The 18,703-nt window shown below is 46.1% G+C and overlaps 1 protein-coding gene across 1 annotated transcript; it reads left to right on the top strand.

The window, feature by feature from the left end:
* The first annotated feature begins 5,373 nt into the window (after positions 1–5,373).
* On the top strand, positions 5,374–18,282 carry METTL21C (methyltransferase like 21C). Its single transcript, XM_003789608.3, has 6 exons — positions 5,374–5,517; positions 8,360–8,410; positions 10,003–10,141; positions 13,218–13,369; positions 16,584–16,701; positions 17,620–18,282. Exons 1-6 carry the CDS (start codon positions 5,374–5,376, stop codon positions 18,012–18,014), a joined length of 999 nt encoding a protein of 332 aa, XP_003789656.2. The 3' UTR covers positions 18,015–18,282.
* The last annotated feature ends 421 nt before the right edge of the window (positions 18,283–18,703 follow it).

Below are 18,703 nucleotides of genomic sequence, written 5' to 3'. Positions count from 1 at the left end.
AAATTGAAAACCTTTCCACACAGATCAGGAACCAGACAGGGATGCCCATTGTCTCCACTGCTTTTCGATTGAGGGTATCCAAATAGGGCCAGAGGAGATCAAACTCTTACTCTTTGCAGATGATATGATTTTATACCTGGAAAACCCCATGCACTCAACTACAAAACTCTTGGAAGTAATCAAAGAATATAGCAGTATCTCAGGATACAAAATCAATACTCACAAATCAGCAGCTTTTATATATACCAACAATAGTCAAGCTGAGAAAACAGTCAAAGACTCTATTCCTTTTACAGTAGTGCCAAAGAAGATGAAATATTTGGGAATTTGCCTAACAAAAGACATGAAAGATCTCTATAAAGAGAACTATGAAACTTTGAGAAATGAAATAGCTGAAGATGTTAACAAATGGAAAAACATACCATGCTCATGACTGGGAAGAATCAACATTGTTAAAATGTCCATACTCCCCAAAGCAACATAGGAATTTAACACAATCCCTATTAAAGCACCACTGTCATGCTGCCAGACACATATACCGAGGCTGGGAGGTTTGAACCTGGCCCAGACCAGCTAAAGAACAATGACAACTGCAACAAAAAATAGTGGGGTGTTGTGGTAGGCACCTATAGTCACAGCTACTTGGGAGGCTGAGGCAAGGGAATTGCTTAAGCCCAAGAGTTTGAAGTTGCAGTGAGCTGTGACCCATAGCACTCTACCCAGGGTGACAAAGTGAAACTCTGGCTCAAAAAAAAAAAAGAAAAAGATTTGGAAAAAATAGTACTTTATTTTATATGGAATCAGAAAAAAACTTTAATAGCCAAGACATTACTTAAAAATGAACCCAGCTACTTCTCATCATTTGATCTTTGATAAGCCTATCAAAAACACTTCACTTTACAATGAAGATATTTGCATTGGAATTGGAAAGATTCCCTGTTTAACAAATGGTGCTGGGCGAATTGGCTGACGACTTGTAGAAGACTGAAACTGGACCCACACCTTTCACCATGAACAAAAATTGATTCTCACTGGATAAAAGATTTAAACTTAAGACATGAAACTATAAAGATACTTAGAGTGCAGGGAAAACACTTGAAGAAATTGGCTTGGGAGAATAATTTATGAGGACGACACCCCAGGCAATTGAAGCAACACCAAAAATGTATTACTGGGATCTGATCTAACTAAAAATCTTCTGCACAGCCAAGAACTCAGTAAGTAAAGCAAGCAGACAGCCCTCAGAATGGGAGAGGATATTTGCAGGGTATGCTTCTGACAAAAGTTTGATAACCAGAATCCACAGAGAACTCAAACTTATTAATAAGAAAAGAACAAGTGATCCCATTTCATTGTGGGCAAGAGACTTGAACAGAAGCAGGCACATGGCCTATAGACAATGAAAAAATGCTCATCATCTTTAATCATCAGAGAAATGCAAATCAAAACCACTTTGAGATATCATCTAACTCTAGTAAGAGTAGCCCACATCATAAAATCCCCAAACTACAGATGTTGATGTAGATGTGGAGAAAAGGGAACACTTTTGCACTGCTGGTGGGAAAGCAAGCTAATGCATTCCTTTTGGAAAGAAGTTTGGAGAACACTTATGGAACTAAAAATAGACCTGCCATTTGATCCTGCAATTCCTCTACTAGGTATATATCCAGATGGCCAAAAATCACTTTACAATGAAGATATTTGCACCAGAATGTTTATTGCAGCCCAATCCATAATTGCCAAGTCATGAAAGCAGCCCAAGTACCCATCGACCCATGAATGGATTAACAAATTGTGATATATGTATACTTGTGTGAGGCCCTCCAAGTTGGCAAGTGAGAGGACTCAGTTTCCAAGGAGCAGCCAGCTCCTCCCTGACCCTTTTCACCTGGATGGATATTTAAATAGTGCAACGTATTCCCCAAACCTTGACAATACAGCCTTGTAGGGGAACATGTTTCTCAGTTTGAGTCTAGAACAGGGGAAAGAATGATAGGAATTTCCCATGGTGGCACATCCCAGAATAGTTCCACCAGGTAAGCACATTCTGTCCTAAGAGAAATCCATTGGAAAAAAATGATCTTTCTGAACAGTGGTCAACTGCTGTTGCTAAAATCGGATCATGATTAGAGACAACTAAGTCCCCTCTAAAAAGTGCCATATCCACGCGACGGATGGTGACACAGGGAAATAGCAAGCGGTGCTGGAGGCATCTGCCCTGGCTGAGCCGGCGGGTGTCAGTCACTGGGCAGTCTGCGCCTCCTGCCCCACAGTCCCACAGTAAGACCAGAACCCCGGCATCCTGTCCCCTCCACGTCCTCCACACTGAGTAGCTATGAAGAGGTATTGTTTTCACAGCTATACAGTTATTTGGCTCCCTTTACCCTGGGTGGACGTGAGCTTTAGAAAACTACCATTTGTTAATGTTTACAATAAAGGGAATGCTGTTACCAAACTCTGCTATTTCAAACCCATTTTCTGTGTCAGAGGTTACCCTCCGGATCTGTTTTCGAAGCATGACATTCCTCCATGATGCATAACACACACTTACCGTGCGGCTCCCAAACATTCTTGACTGTTTTTATAACACAAAACCCAGCAATTACTGGTTGTGATTTTCACGTGGTTGCAGTTGGAGACTTTTCTAAAATTACAATAACATTTCCCTGGGGGTAAATCTGTTTTAAGAACTGGACTGGGGAAAAAATTAAAAAAATAGAAACAACCTAAGTATGTTTATTCTCCAAAATGCATGTCAGTTCATCAAGGCCACTCACTGCTTCTCTGTCAGAGCCGCTTTATAAGGCAGGTAATTTATGGACAGCCATGCCGCTCCTCATGGTGAAGTGTGAGACTCAAATGCTCAGGGACAGGCGTGTGCTATTTTTAAAATGAAATGACCATAACTTCACTTGCTATTTCGAACCTATTGGATTATTTCACTCATAGCCTTTCCTTCCCCCTTCACTGGTAATGTTTGCCGTTATATAAAGAATATTTACGATGGATCTATTAAGTATAGAGTACAAATGTCTTAACACAATAATTACATAAAGGAGATGAGGTATATATTAATCAGTGTGATGTAAGTGTTCCTAATTTTGTATGACATGAGCACATGGTACCCCATAAATGCATTAATGTATACATGATCTATGTGTTTATGATTTAATAAAAAATATTTAAGATGATACATAGGTACATTTTTCCATGTTCTCAATTCTGACAAATCTTAGTTTTATAAACTTCCTTTCTTGGCAGGGGGAGCTCTGGCAGTGCACCTGGCAGGGATGGGATTGGATTGTTACCAACAGGCAGAATCAAAGCAAGAGTTCATCGTAAGATCCTGCCCCACAGACCCTGCCTGGCGGCTTGTACTGTGCTGGGTGGTCTCAGGCCTCATATCCCACATCAAAGCATCAACAGGCCCCAGAAGTCTGGTCCATGAAGGGGCATTATAGCAGCCCTAGGTCATTTCACAGAGGGTTCGGACCTTTGGGCCACTGTGTTGGCAGCTAATTGTGGGACTAGACTGCAATCATCACAATCATCACAATCATCACAGTCATGAGATTGCAGGATTTCACCTTCACCAACTACTTTCTGCATAACACTCTGAAAAGCACACACGTTCCCTGGATTCCCAGGGTTCTCAAAGAAGGTCTAGTTCTCCAGTGAAACCCTCATCTCTCTGGGAATGAACTACCAATGCAGTGTCCCTTGTAACTAAATACGGTGGCCATGTCTCTCATTTGTTTGATCAGCGTCCCTTCACTGGTGGAACTCTTGGGGATGAGAATGTAAAAGCAATGGGCCTCTGACTCTTATTCTGGGATGGAAACAGGAAGAGCAGCCTGTGATAAGCAGCTGAGAGATGACCAATCCAGTTATTATCCACGGTCAGCTGGAATCAACGTGCCCATTGAAGAAAAGTGATGGAACCCGGGAGAAATGGCCATCACCAAGTGGTTTGGACTTAGGGAAGAGCAGCTCCATTCCCCCCTGGTTGCCATAGCTGAATGGGATGTTAGGTCATCTTCAGTTGTGCAGAAATTGTATTTCTGGAAATAAGAAATCATGTGTGCATGGGGTACCCAGGAAAGGGAGGAGGGCCACACCCAACTTTTGCCGTCTAGGGCCCCGCTGTCCCTCTTTGAGCCCCAGCCTGCCTCATCATTCGCCAGATGCTTCTCACACCTCCCAGCCCTGACAACAGGGATAAGCTTGCCACAGAGGTAGACCAGCCAGAATCTTCTTCCTAAGACCCTGGATCTGCATCACAGACACATAGGGGTGATGGTGGCTGGGGCTGAGGCCTCCAATAGCCATGTTCAAAGACACAGTCCATGAACTTGTACCGCTGAGATCTCTGGAACCAGAGCAGCCCCGGGTCCTTCATTTCTCAAGGTCTGGTTCTCAGCTTTTCTGTGTGATTCACTGGGAGATCCAGAATCCTTCTGAAGAACCCTGCTGATTCAGCCCTCCGAGTGACTGGCACGAAATAGAACATGAGAGATTTATTTTCCATGACCTTCTAGGCACCAGGTACTATGCCATATCCTTTCAGATATAGAAAGTTTCACTTACTCTCATCATTCTGTAAAGGAACAACATCATTTTATGGGGCTGTAGCAGATGCAGTCATGGGTCATGGCTGCACTTGAATCTGGCAGATGCATCTGAGTGTCCCAGTTGTTAGTCTCTGCATTTGTGCCTGGGGTCCTGCTATAAAAATACTCCAGAAGCTCTCCATGCCTGGAATGGGATAATTTCAAAGTGTGTGTTTTGCCCCATTTCCCTGAGTCTGCCCTGGGTTTGAGCTGCTGTTACCTCCTGCGGTTGCCACCGGCACACCAGGCCCTTACCTGGCTGTGGCCTTTTCCTGGATTTCGTCCATGCCCCTTGCTGTGTTGCTCATTTTTCCCAAATGAAAAACTTTCACTCAAATTCTTGTCATTGTGTCTGCTTCTTGGAGAAGCCACACTCAGTAAGGCAGAGGGTGCTAGGATGTTTGGAAGGCACAGCTCAGCACTGCCTGGGTGCTAAGCCCCCTGTAAATGTGAATCCACCTCCATTTTATAGAGGAGGAGACTGGGAGACAGAGGAGGCACCCGGCTAGTGCACACTGAGGATGGTACTTAGAATTTATGCTGCATCACAGCTCAGCACTGCCTGGGTGCTAAGCCCCCTGTAAATGTGAATCCACCTCCATTTTATAGAAGAAGAGACTGGGAGGCAGAGGAGGCACCGGCTAGTGCACACTGAGGATGGTACTTAGAATTTATGCTGCATCACAACTCTGACCCATCAGCTTGCCCAGGGTTCAACCTCAGCAGGGTGGGTACTGTGGACACCACTGGCATCGCGGGCAACATGGGTGCCACAGACACCATGGACACTGGGTGGACCGTGGACCCTGTGGGCAGTGTGGCCCCTGCGAGCACTGTGGGCTCTGTGAGCACCATGGACACTGTGGGCAGTGTGGACCCTGTGGGCATCATGGGCACCGTGGACTCTGTGGGCTCTTTGGCACTGTGGGCTGCTGACTCTCGGCTGTGGGAGGCCGTCCTGTGTAGGGCAGGGTGTGGCACTGTGGGCTGGTGAGGGTATGGGAGGCTGTCCTGTGCAGGGCAGGGTGTGGCACTGTGGGCTGGTGACTCGGCTGTGGGAGGCTGTCCTGTGCAGGGCAGGGTGTTTAGAGGCATCTCTGACCTCTGTGCACTGTGTGCAAGCAACACTCTATTGCTCCCCCTAATTGCCAATTGTCCCCTTGGGTGACAGGAGGATTCCCCTATGAGAACCACAGCCAGAGACAGAGCCAGCCTCAGTCAGAAGCAGCTCCATGGCCTGCCCGAGCTGATGGAGAGGGCCAGAGTGACAGCACAGACACAGCCTTTTTATCGACCCATATAAGCCTTTGAGTCAATCTGGTGTCTCCTGACTCCAAACCCAGCCCACTTTCCATTATCTAGGCTTCTGGAGATCAGTTGTTCCATTGCTCTATTTGTTAGAAAGTTCTTTCCTACTGAACCCAAATCTGCTTCCTGGGAACTGACTTCATCGGTGTGCCTTCCAGGGCCATGCAGAGGGCCTAATCCTCCTTCACAGGCTGGCACTTCAACTATTTGAAAACAACTCCTGTGTCCCTGCCTTGTCCCTTCCCTGTTGGGCCCTCTCTGCACCTCTTGGATCTTCCCATGTGGCCGCTCAGGCCCTCAGGGGTTCACACTCAAGGACACATTCAGCAGCTATAACACCTACTATGTGCTATGACATGGCAAGGGACAGGTCCCCTCTTCTAGGTTCCCACTGAATGGTTTGAACTCGAATTTCTAGCAGCCTAGAGTTCATGAATTTTAAAGCTTCCAGAACTTCTGGTCCAGCTCCAGACAATAGAGTTCTCATTTATCTCCTATGGCAGCTACCTAAAAGATGACTTTTGAAGAATGCATTGAAGGAAGCTCTTAAAATAATACAATACTAGGCCAAAGAAGTACATGTTTTCAGTAAAATACTATTTTTAAAGTTTATACAAAAAAAAAAAAGCCTAGAAGTTGATGTCAAAAAAATGTTAACTAGGTTTATTTCTTTAGATAGTGGAGCTAAATAAGATTTAAATTTTTTCCTTTGTCCTATTCTTCATTTTAAAGCTTGTAGGATGAATAGACGTGTATGTGTGTGCGTGTCTATGTGTAAGTATATACATGCAAATACTCATATATGTTGCAATCAGTTTTTAAAAGTTATTAATAGATTTGTAGTAATAACTATCTTTTTACTATAGATTTTGGGACCAGGAGAGCATTAGAATGATAGAGTTGAAAAAACTCCCTTCATATAAGGACGGGGGCGGATTTAATAGTTACGGGACCATAGCACATCCAGATAAAAATCCTAAGTGAAAAGAAACTGATATGGAGAACGAAGAATGGTGACAGCAGAGAAGCAAGTACCAAAGGTGGATTGAAAACATAAAAATAGGCATGTATGTCTCCTGGAGCCAAAACACCATTCCTTCAGCTCACTGGTAAAATAACCATAAATGATTACTTCCCACTTGCCTAAGCCTTTACATTATATCCCTTAGCTTCTATTTGAAGAGTTTCTAAGCTTCATAAATGAGCAAATAATTTTCCTCCATCCCTTTCAACTGTCCCTTATTTCAAGTGAATAAATTACAATGGCTTCCTTTTTTTTGGAAGAGTCTCTCTGATTTCCTGTTCCTGCTCCTTCTCCCAAACACCCTATCTGTCATTTTAAGCCTTTGACTCACATCCCTTCTTATGCATAGACAGTCTCTTCCCCTTTCTTCCTTCCAAAAGTACACCCTCTGGTGTTATTTCTGGCTGCCAGGATCAGCGTCTTAGGCAGAGGCTGGGCACACACATCCTCCCGGTGGCACAGGAGTTTGTGGGTCCGTGCAAAACCCCGACTACCCAACCCCCACTTCTTTTTAGAGTGAAGAGAAGTGTACACATCAGACCATGCCACAGCAACTAGACACCCCGGGGGCCGCCTCTGTACTGCGGGGATGGTATTTCTGGATCTTTTGAGGGCAATTCCATTTCACATTGCCAGGATTGTGTGTGTGTGAGAAAGAGAGAGAGAGAGAATTCTAGCAAACTATGAGTCTGTGAGTACTGGTGCATAATGCTACCCTAAATAACTTGGACTCCCACTGGCTGGCTTTTGTTCCTAAAATGCTAATCCTCCCAGGTGTGGGCCCCTATAAAACACTGGGGAAGAAAGGTGCACAGAAACCTCCACTGTCCTCTGCTGCACAAGGTAAAGACATGTTTACACTAATGGTTTGAAAGTATTTTGAGGCTGCTAACAAGGAGTCATTTAACAGACAGACTTTCTGAAGTCCGTATTAAACACTAACACGGGATGTAGATGGCATGATGGTGTTGAACTAATAACAGGCACTCAGTAGATTGCCTTTCATGCACAGCTGTATTTGGAAAAAATTAATTTCTCCCCAGCTACAAAGATGGGGAGGAAGTCACCTCATTTCATGAGGAAAAGTATCACCTGGTATTTGAACGCAAAATGAAGATGTGCGTTAGATTTAATATGCAGCCTCCCGTGGTGCTGGGTTGGAATTCCACAGTGTCACACTGCGCTTTGCAGCTTTGGGGGTGTGAACCACAGCGGCTGCTGCAGGTGCAGGCTTTGCTCAGGTCACCTCACTTCTCCCCCAACCACCATACAAAGGAGGTGTCACCATTATCTATATTTTCACCATAAAGTGTACAAGGCGGAGCCGAGACGGAAACGCAGGTTCCTCACCACACTGCTGAGGCATCTAACTGAGGACCCCTATGGACTTTTCAAGGACCCCTCTGCTATCTTTTAGGGACAGCAATTAACTTCCTGGTGTTGTGGGAAAGCGGAAGAGAAGGAGCAAGTAAGTATCTGCAGGAGAAAAAAATGTCCTGTGGACACAGGCTGGGCGAGCAGGACTCTGGTTTGGTGAGTTGGAAAATTGGGGTGAATGTGTGATTCTAGAGCCAATGGAAATGCCATATTACACCCACAACAGTCTCATTTCTTTGGAATCTGTTGTGTAGAGATGTGAACAGCAGGCAACCTCCCCAGGTGTGCAGTGGGATTCTAGGCACCCTGGGGTGGCGGCAGGGCTGGTGTCTTTCTGGTGCTTTGTTTGTTCAAGGAGGGCCACCAAGTGGGGGCCTGACTATCTGGTTAGCATTGGACTTCAGTGAGCCAGTTAGCAATGGCACAGCTGGCCTGTCCAGTTGTCACCCTCAGTTGGCTGAAACAATGTGACGGGGGCCACTTTCCAAGGAACATAAGCATTTACATTTTGTAAAAGAAGAAAAAAGACCAGAAAATGTCACTGTGACAGGTTTGACTTCGAGTCCACTAAATACTACAAGTAATTTTAGGGCAAACAAGCCAAGGAAAACCAATGAGGAACCAGGGCCCCAGGCTGCGTCCTGCCCGTGGACGTCCCAGCTTCACTCTTGGCTCTGTCACCTGCCCACTGTGTCTGATCTTGTTTTTCTTTCTTTTTTTTAAAGAGATAATGAAGAAATGTTTTAATGATTAATGTTTAGACATTATTAACAGTGTGGGTCTATCCAGATGAGCTAAGCTGGTTGTTAAATCTCTCTGTGCCCAAGTGTCTGTCTCTCATTTGAGACAAGACGCCTGCTTCCTGGGGTTGTCTGTTGGGAGGGTCCAGTGACGGCTCTTAATGCGCTGAACAGCTCAGCGCCGAGGTGGTGGCAAGTCTTCAGGAGTCAGGCATGATCAGTGATCCCTGTAGCCAGGTCTCCCATTCCAAATCAGGCATCATTTTCCTCCTGCTTTAATAAATAACCACATTTTCGCTCTTTTGAGTCTTACGGGATGAGACAGGCAGTTATTATTATTCCCTTTCTGCTGCTGAGGAAATGGGCGCTGAGGAGATTAAGTGAGTTGTCAGGTGTCAGGGAGGGCGTCAGGTCCACCTCCAGCTGCCCCATGCTCTGTAGTCTCATAGAGCCACAGGTGACAGGAGGGCAGCTCGGGTTTGTTCCAAATCCCGCTCTGCTCATCCACGATGTCACTAACCCCTCCATGCACAAGTACCCCCAGTGGTGTGCAGTCTGGGCAGACATTTGTTGTTGAGGTTCAGTTCCAAAGTAACTAGAAATAAATTTTACGTTCCCAGAACTTAGTGATAGGAGGTGTGGGTGGCAGCGGGATGGCAAAGAATCCATTTGCAAGACTACAAACCCTTGCCTCCTGAGCCTGTGGGGCCCGGTCTGGCCGCCAGTGCCGGTTCTGCATTTCTTCATGCATGTGGGTTTGGAAATGTTTCCAGGTCTCCCTGTACTTTGTTCTGCGAAACCAGGATGGCAGCTCCCGGGGTGGCGGCTTTGCTCACCCAGGAAACTAAGTGAAAAGCAGGTGGCACCCTTTGGAGCCCTCCAGGAATGTCAGACTTGACTTGAGCCCAGTGACTCGTGTCTTGCCCAGTTCTTCCTCCCGCAGGCTCCGGCTATGGATGTGTGTCTGAGCTCCGTGCAGCAGCCCGGGTGCCTGGGGCAGGAGCCCAGCTCGGCAGCTGGTTGGGTGGTGCCCAAGGAGGAGGAGGGACTCCAGAAAGATGGCGTCGGGGGACCCCCAGGAGGTAATCCCTTTCTCATCACCTCAACCATTTTCTTCAGTTGCTTTCCTGGTGATGTTGTTTTCAAGTTAACTTCAGTGACAGGAGTCTCCATTTTCTTTTAACTCTAGATTTTTGCTATAATGAAGCTTAGTAGAAACAGACATTTGCCTGATCCTAAACACAGCATTAAAAGTAATCTCTGTTCTTTCATTATTTACTTACCAGAGACCACAAATTTGTTTGAATTAGTGTGTAAATCTAAAATAGCCATGTTTTTTGTAACAAGAACTTAACAAAAACTAGATTCATTTTTGCTTTTCGCTTAAATGCATTCAGGATAAGCTGCCAGGAATGTTGTGGATCTTTGTAAATCAAAGTGTATCTTCCCATTAGGACAATTTAACGGTTTAGGGTTGCATTTCTGGGCATGGATTCAGTGGTAAATAAATAATAGATATAACAAATGTCATAATGAAAGTCAAGGTACAGCATTTAAAATGCTTACAATCACTTTAAGTGGTAAAAGTATATTAATTCTATTAAATGAGGATGTTATTTTACTGAATTGTTTACATAAAAATGTAACTCTCCTTTATCTCTAAAATCTGATCTCTTTAAAACATGTTCTCTCTGAAACTGTTAGGCCAACACAGCCAGAATGAAGGCAGACACAGTTCAGTACACACAAATTTCTCTGTCTTTGTGGAACTTTGAAGAGTCTGTGAGAGAACATTCACGTGTCCAGGGTTCTTTGCATATGTCATCAGGGAAGTTTAACTGTCTCACTTTATATTTGTCAGTTTATCCACCTGGCAAATGATGAGCCACTGAAATCAGTCGGCCAACTTTTCCTTCAGATAAGTCCGTCAACTTTTCCTTGAGATAAAAATAAGTCCCCAAAGGATGATACCTGAGAGGATGGCAGAAGGCATGGCCCAGGCGCCGGCAGGCGGGAAGGGGTGCGGCCGGCTGGTGTGTCCCTGCCACTCTGAGTCACCCACCCCGGGGTATGCTGGAGGTGGCGTGCACTGGTGCCTGAATTTCAAATGTTAAACATAGCTATTATTAAAGTTTGAGTTATATAACCTTATCATTAAATAGCTTATATTAAAGACCAAGGTATGGTAAAAACCTAAGGTTGTAAGTAATCAAAAGCGATCACTTAGGATTCTATGCCCTTGAGATGACTTAACGTCTGCTGTGTCCACGTGCTATTGTACATCTGTGGCCAGCAATGTCGTGCTGGTGGTGGTATTTGCACCAGGGCACCTGTCAAATCCTATAAAACCAGTGCTCTTCCCTGACACCCCCACCTCCCAATTGGTTGTGAAACTTTCATCAGCACCCCGCTTCTACGCCCTTGCCTTCTTATGCCTCCCAACCAGAATTCAGAGTCAGCCTCTCAGCTCCGAGGTAGAAGCGAGGGCCTTTTTACTGGGGTGTAAATACTGGGTTCCCTGTGCTAAACGCCAGTGGCGTCCCGTTGTGGGAGGCAGGTGAAGTTTATAGGTCTCCCTCCCTTCCCTGCAGCCTCCCTACAAATTCCCACCAGAGGATGGGACAGTCGGGGACAGTCTCAGGACTGAAAAGGCTGCGAATTATTGGCAGATTCTTGAAAGTTTGGTGAAGTCTCAGATATTGGGAAGATCACCATTTTGGTCAGGGCAGAGAATTCTGCTTTAAGTGGTGAACATACTAAATCAGAACCTGTGGCCAAAAATAATACCAGAAGAGCCAAGTGTGTCCCTTACGCTACTTTACACAAGCGTCACTTCACTCACACTGTGGTCAAGGGTCATTTCCTAGTGTGCGGCATGCTGATACGTTTGTCATATACAACAAAAAATGAATTTCAAGAAAAACAAAAGGAAAATACATACATATAATACAAGCCCCATGCTTTCAGTAATTAGATTCAACAGACAGAGTCCAATTACTGTGAACATTCCTAAATACTTCCCATTTCTGTACTTACTGTGAGCCTGTCCCGAGTGGTCTTCAGACCAGCAGCACAGACCTGCTCTGGGGCACAATGGGCTGAGTGACCCCAGGAAGCAGCTTGGAGGGGCTGCCCCTGCCCCCGAGGGACACACTGCTCAGTAGATTTCTTCCCAGGCCCACTCCCTTTGCTGTACTGGTCGCCCCTGCCCCAGGCCCACCTCTCCAGAGAGCACAGTTCTGATTCGAGCACGGGAACGTTGGCATGCTCCTTGCAGCTTTTCCTCAAAGCCCATGTTCCAGCCCCAGTTAGTCATTTTCCAGTTATAGCCCAGGCAACAAAAGTAGGTTTCATGCAGAGAAAACCTACTTTCCCAAACTGCACTGTTCCTTCTTTCCCACTGCCGGTACCCACGCCTCTTCCTCTGCTCCTCATGGCTACTAACTGTGCACCCAGCATCCCCCTCCCGACAGCCCCCCACCACTCTATCCTTAAACACTCTGGAAAGCCTACGGCGATTTTGAACATCTGCCCTGATCAGGTGCTCTTTACCTCTCGTTTGATATGACATTTTAGAGCTGCTAGAGCGGGCCCTGGGTTTAGAGGAGTATTTAAAGCATTAGTAACTTAATAGCCGGAGCTCCTCTGACAGCCCCCACTCCCCCGCCAGCCTGTCTCTAGAGCTGGCTGGGCTCTGGGTGGCCTGTTCCTTTTGAGGAGCAATTGTGGGAAGGATTTAAGGAACATGCTTCAGCCAACAAAAGGGAATGTTACATCACTTCAGGACCTAAAAAATAGCCAGGTCCCTGTTCACCTAGTTCCTTCCTTCCCGGAGAGCTCCTTTGTGCTAGTTTGCTGGGAAGCCAGTTTCTTCCCGCAGGCAAAGCAGAGTGGGGAGGGAGCCACTCTTCTGTCCTCTCCTAAACTACGGACGGGCCCAGGGCTTGTGTGGGCACTTTGTTGTGTTATTAAAATGCCCCCGTGAATCTCCTGTCACCAACGTCCTACATAATTCTTTTTCCTGCCCATTTGCAGCCATTACCATTGACAGCATCACACCCCTGTGTACGGAACAACCAACCCCCATCAACTGTGCCAAGTGTCTATTTGCCCTGAATCAACAAGTTGTGAAACCCATTTTATTTTTCTGTTTCACAGGTTCTAACAGAATAGAATCAACTCTTCATAGCCTCCAGAAATTTGTTCCTACAGATTATGCCAGCTACACTCAGGAGTGTTACCGGTTTGCAGGCAAGAAGATCGTCATTCAAGAATCCATAGAGAGCTACGGAGCAGTGGTGTGGCCGGGGGTGAGAGAATCATTAACATTTGTGATGTCAGGATTTTGGGAAGCATCAGTTTTGTTATGTGTTGCCTGAACAATCTATTAAGTGCTGGAACATTCTGTGTCTCAAACTGAAGTTCAGTTGCCCTGCAGGTGGGTGGGGGAGGTGTGCTTGGAACCAGCAAACGGTATTTTTTCGAGAAGCACTGTTTTGGCTTTAAGCTGTTTCTTGAAAAAATTACTTTTATGTTAAACAAACTTGACTATATCAGGAATTAGCATGCCAAATCCATCTGAAGGGTTGAGCAAAACCGTCAGGAATTTAGCGATTGGGCCTCTTCGGGCCGTACCCACTGACCTCTGGACCTTCATTTTTTCAGAGGGTGGATATTTTAAAAGAAACTTTTAGGAAGCATTACTTCATCTCATATTACCTCTGCAATTCCTCTGAAAGAATGGCACTGGCATAGGGGAAATCGTCTGGATTTAAGAGTTAGAAATCCCGCTATGTCCACGCCGTATGGTCAGCAATACTCACTTCCCTCCATCTGCCTGCGTTTCTGTATTTAAAACGTGGAGCAGTGGTGATGTCTAGTTCCTCACATGGTTGTCAGAGCTGTGGGGATGAAATCAGGTCGTGAGAATGAAATGAAGAGCTGCTTAGGAGGTCTGGGGATGGGGGGGAGGAGCCGGAGGGCTGGAGGCTCTGAAGGCTCCCCGCTTCCAAATGAGAAGGCTGGATTTTCACACCTTATGCATACAAGTCTCAGTTCCTTCAAACAAAAGCTTTTCTCTGCCTTAATACCAAATCTGAAAACCACCAAGTGACTCCACAGCTTCCCATGGCAGCTGTCGAGCTGTGTGTGTCGCAGCAGAGCAGGTCAGCCCAAGTGGGGAGAAGGTATTTGTCCACTCGACAGTTTTCTTCTCACCGAGGAGGCAGCCTTTCACGCACCCAACGCTGGCTGCCCTTGGAACCTGTTTCCTGGAAGTGCACGAGGGTACACATGGGAAAACACCCTCTTCCCATGGGACTTCAAGTGCAGTTCTGTGAAAAGATCACCTGGGCTTTGCTGATAGGACTACGGGGTTTATTCCCAATGTCAAAAGATGTGGCTGCTCCTGGGAAAGGCTTAGAAGACACGGCACCAAGGCTGGGAAGGAGGGATGCCTGCAACCATCCCCAGGAAGTCACTTGTCCTCTGGACTGCTCTAGGTGGCCCTCTCTCCCTAATATGGAGCACCCCCACAGTGAGTACTTATCCGCTCTCCTCAAGAACCAAAGAACTTCTTCAAACTCCCTCTGGTCCTGGAGCTCCTTGCCACATTGTTCTGCAGATGGCGCGACGTCACACCTGCTGCCTGGCCTGGGATGCCTCCCTTGTCATCAGCTCCTCTCCTGCTAGGACGCCAGGCTCACTTCTCCCAGGCCCCAGGAAGTTGGCCTGACTCCCCACTGGCTCCCTTGCCCCGCCCCCACCCCCGTAACTGGTACCCGTAGTACCCACCTTTACACCACTAACCTCCCAGGAATGCAGCTTCTCACTGATTTATGTGCCTCCCCAGCCCTGCCACTGAGTTCCGGGACAGTAAGGTGACCGTCACGCTCACCTTTGCACACCCCTGTTCAATGTGAACAGATGAGGATGGGATGAAGTGACTTACGGGTCAGGCCCTGGCTGCCCCGCACGCCAATCTGGCTCCAAAATAGAAAGAGGAGCCCAGAGAAAAATGTGGGCGGATCTCTAGTCGGGGCCTCAGTGTATAAGCAAATTGTTCAACTCATTAAAAAATAATTCTATGTCCACAGTCCCAACTCTAGGGTATTTACACTCAAATTTAGGTCGCTTCCTCATGTGGAACTCTTCACAACTGGTCTACTCCGGGCCATGGCTGGCTGGGCCTCGCTGGCATAAATGTTAAACCTCATGAATCTGTGCAGACCGAATACCCTTTTGGAGGCAGGAGAGAGTGAATAAAGAGAGAAAGGGACATTCAGTTTCCTGTACAGAAGTCCACCTGCATTGATTCATAGATAAGACTTTACAGAGAATTTCCTTGCTATTTCTCAAAGTGTGGACCATGGGCCAGCAGACAGCACCACGGGGGCTTGGTGAGAAAGACACTGCGGGTCTTAAGTCTCACCCCACACCTGCTGAATGAAGACAGGCAAAAGAAAATAACTGCCTAGTTGTCCCTTACAGGAGACAAACTTGTAACCAATCTAAATTTTGATAAAGGAGTTGGCAGAGAGGTGTTTAAGTTTTTCCAACATTCTTAAAGCAGCTGGAGACCCAATATGATGAAACTAGGGGAAGAAGTGGTTGTTTTTTAGTCCAACACTTCAAAAGCTGAGCTGATCTGCTGACCTTCATACTTGGAGATCTGTCAGATCTGTCGTAGGCAATCTAATGAGTCTTTCTCTACTTCCTCAGATGCAGTTTATTATAACTTTTGTTGTTGTTGTTTTTGAGACAGAGTCCCACCCTGTGCCCCTGAGCAGAGTGCAGTGGCTTGGTAGCTCACTGCAATCTCAGACTCTGGCTTGTGGGCATCCCACTGCCTCAGCCTCCAGACGCTGCTTGGACTACAGGTGCTTATTGTGGTGCCCAGCTGGGTTTTTCCATTTTTTTCATGAGTCGGGGGTCTCACTTTCACTTAGGGGAGTCTCGAACTCCTGAGCTCCAGTGATTCTCCCTCCTCAGCCTCCCACAGTGCTGGGATTACAGGTGTGAACCACCACACCTAGCTAGTTTATTATAACTTTTATCTTCTGGGCTTGGCACCTGTGGCTCAAGTGGCTAAGGCACCAGCCACATACACCTAAGGTGGCGGATTTGAATCCAGCCCAGCCCGCCAAACAACAATGATGGCTGCAACCAAAAAACAACTGGCGTTGTGGTGGGCGCCTGTGGTCCCAGCTACTTGGGAGGCTGAAGCAGGAGACTCGATTGAGCCCAGCAGTTGGGGGTTGCTGTGAGCTTTGATGCCACCGCACTCTACCCAGGGGGACAGCTTGAGGCTCTGTCTCAAAAAAAAATAATAACTTTTATATTCTGGATGTCTAAATATGGCATTGAATGTATACAAATACATTTGATAAAAATAAACAAATAAATACAATGAAAGTGTTAAGTAACATGTATTTTAGTATTTCACTTGAGGTGGTGGAGGGCTCATGGCTGGTCTCCAGTGTTCCAATGCCCAGGTGAATGAAGACTGTTGTAAATGTTTTCTAGGCTATGGCTTTGTGTCAGTATTTGGAAGAACATACAGATGAACTGAATTTTCAAGATGCTAAAATACTTGAAATTGGTGCCGGACCAGGTCTCGTTTCCATCGCGGCCAGCATTTTAGGTTTGTTTATTCTTGACCTTGTTTCAAAAGATCCTTCCTGTGACAGCATGACAGCACGTGCTTCCTATATGACAGGCCATGGTGAAGACACTCAGCCACGACTTCACCCAGTGACCCTCCCCCAAATCATGCAGCAGGATTACTACTGTAATCCAGAGAGACAGAATAACTGAGTCTGCCTGGAGCAGTGGCTTGTGCCTGCAATCCTAGCACTCTGGGAAGCTGAGGCAGGAAGATTGCTTGAACTCAGGAGGTTGAGATTTGCTTGACCAACAGTTAAGACTCCTATCTCCACAAAAAATTAAAAGAAAAACCTAGCTGGGCATGGTGGTGGGCGGCTGTAGTTCTAGGTACTTGGGTGGCTGAGGCAGGAGGATCACTGGAGCCCAAGAGTCTGAAGCTGTTGTGAGCTATGATGCCACAGCACACTGGTCGATGGAGTGAGACTTTGTCCCAACAATAGCAAAAAAGATAACTGAGCCATAGAGTAAGTTCATAGTTCATGGACGTCCCCAGGCCCCCCAGCTTCCACGTGTTGGGGGTGAGCATCCAGAGGCCCAACTCTGATCTCTGCCCATGGCCGTGACCAGGGTGGGGTGAGCAGAGACGCTCCCCATCTCCAGCGGGTGAATAGCAAGGGGGTCTGTTAATCCCCTCACAGTGCACAGGACTGAACCACCCCCAAGGAAGAACTATCCAGCCCAAATTATGCCAAACATGTTTAGCCTACCTGCCAAGGCGGCCAGGGCTGAGAAATCTAGTACTATTCTCATGTTTCGGAGTATGTGAGGGCTGTCTGGAAAGTATCCAGCCAAGTAACATGAAGCACAAACTACCTGTGACTGGACACTTTGCAGATGGCCCTGTGGTTGCCCGAATGTTTCTAGGAAATTATTACAATTTTTCTTTTTCTCTTAGGAGCTCAAGTCACAGCAACAGATCTGCCTGATGTCTTGGGAAACCTTGAATACAATCTTTTAAAAAATACACTAAAATGCACAGCACATCTGCCTGAAGTGAAGGAGCTGGTGTGGGGGGAAGATCTGGAGCAGAACTTCCCCAAGTCAGCCTTTTACTACGACTACGTCCTGGCCTCGGACGTGGTCTACCACCACTACTTCCTGGACAAGCTGCTTGCCACCATGGTGTACTTTTCCCAGCCTGGGACAGTGCTGCTTTGGGCAAACAAGTTCCGGTTCAGCACAGATTATGAATTTTTAGATAAATTCAAGCAAGTTTTTGATACAACACTCCTGGCTGAATATCCAGAGTCATCTGTCAAACTTTATAAGGGGATTCTAAAATGGGACTAAGTCACACAAAAGGGCTTTTAAAATACTAGTGTCTTAAAAAAAAAAAAAAAAAAACGAGTGAGCCACGCTGGCAACAGATGAATTCTTTTACAAGAGTGAGACCATGCTGGGTAGGAAACGCCTTGTATGCCCAGAGCAAATGCAGCTTAACAATGCAGATACTTCCTAAAGTAAGGCTGTCTGTTACCCTCAGTATCTATAGGAGTAACAGAAAAACGCGAAAGTACTGTTGTGGGTTTCCAAGAGTCGCCATTACATGTTTAATAAATTTTACCTAACAAATACATGCATTTCCTCCTTGTTATTTCTGCCTGCAGGGCACAGTTTTAAGCTTGTTGATACAGTTTTGTCACATAATTTTTGAAACTGGGCTCGACAGGGTAGCTGAATGTTAGTTTGAAGAAAATCTATACATAGATTTTTAACTGGAGCAAAAGGAGAGGATACTGAGTGATAGAAAATCGTTAATAGTATAGAACTGATTAAAAATGAAAAAACTGGGCGGTGCCTGTGGCTCAGAGGGGTAGGGCGCTGGCCCCATATGCCAGAGGTGGCAGGTTCAAACCCAGCCCTGGTCAAAAACTGCAAAAAAAAAAAAAAAGTGAAAAAACTGCTGAAATGAGAAAATGCATGTTATCTTAGGAACTTTTTTAAAAAATTAAATCAGAGAGATGCAAATCTTAGGAGCT

This window comes from Otolemur garnettii, unplaced genomic scaffold, assembly GCF_000181295.1.
Source record: "Otolemur garnettii isolate 467f Iridium unplaced genomic scaffold, OtoGar3 scaffold00034, whole genome shotgun sequence".
NCBI classification, from domain to species: Eukaryota; Metazoa; Chordata; class Mammalia; order Primates; family Galagidae; genus Otolemur; species Otolemur garnettii.
The sequence above is the reverse complement of the archived record's forward strand: the minus strand, read 5'-3'. Positions and strand labels throughout refer to the sequence as shown.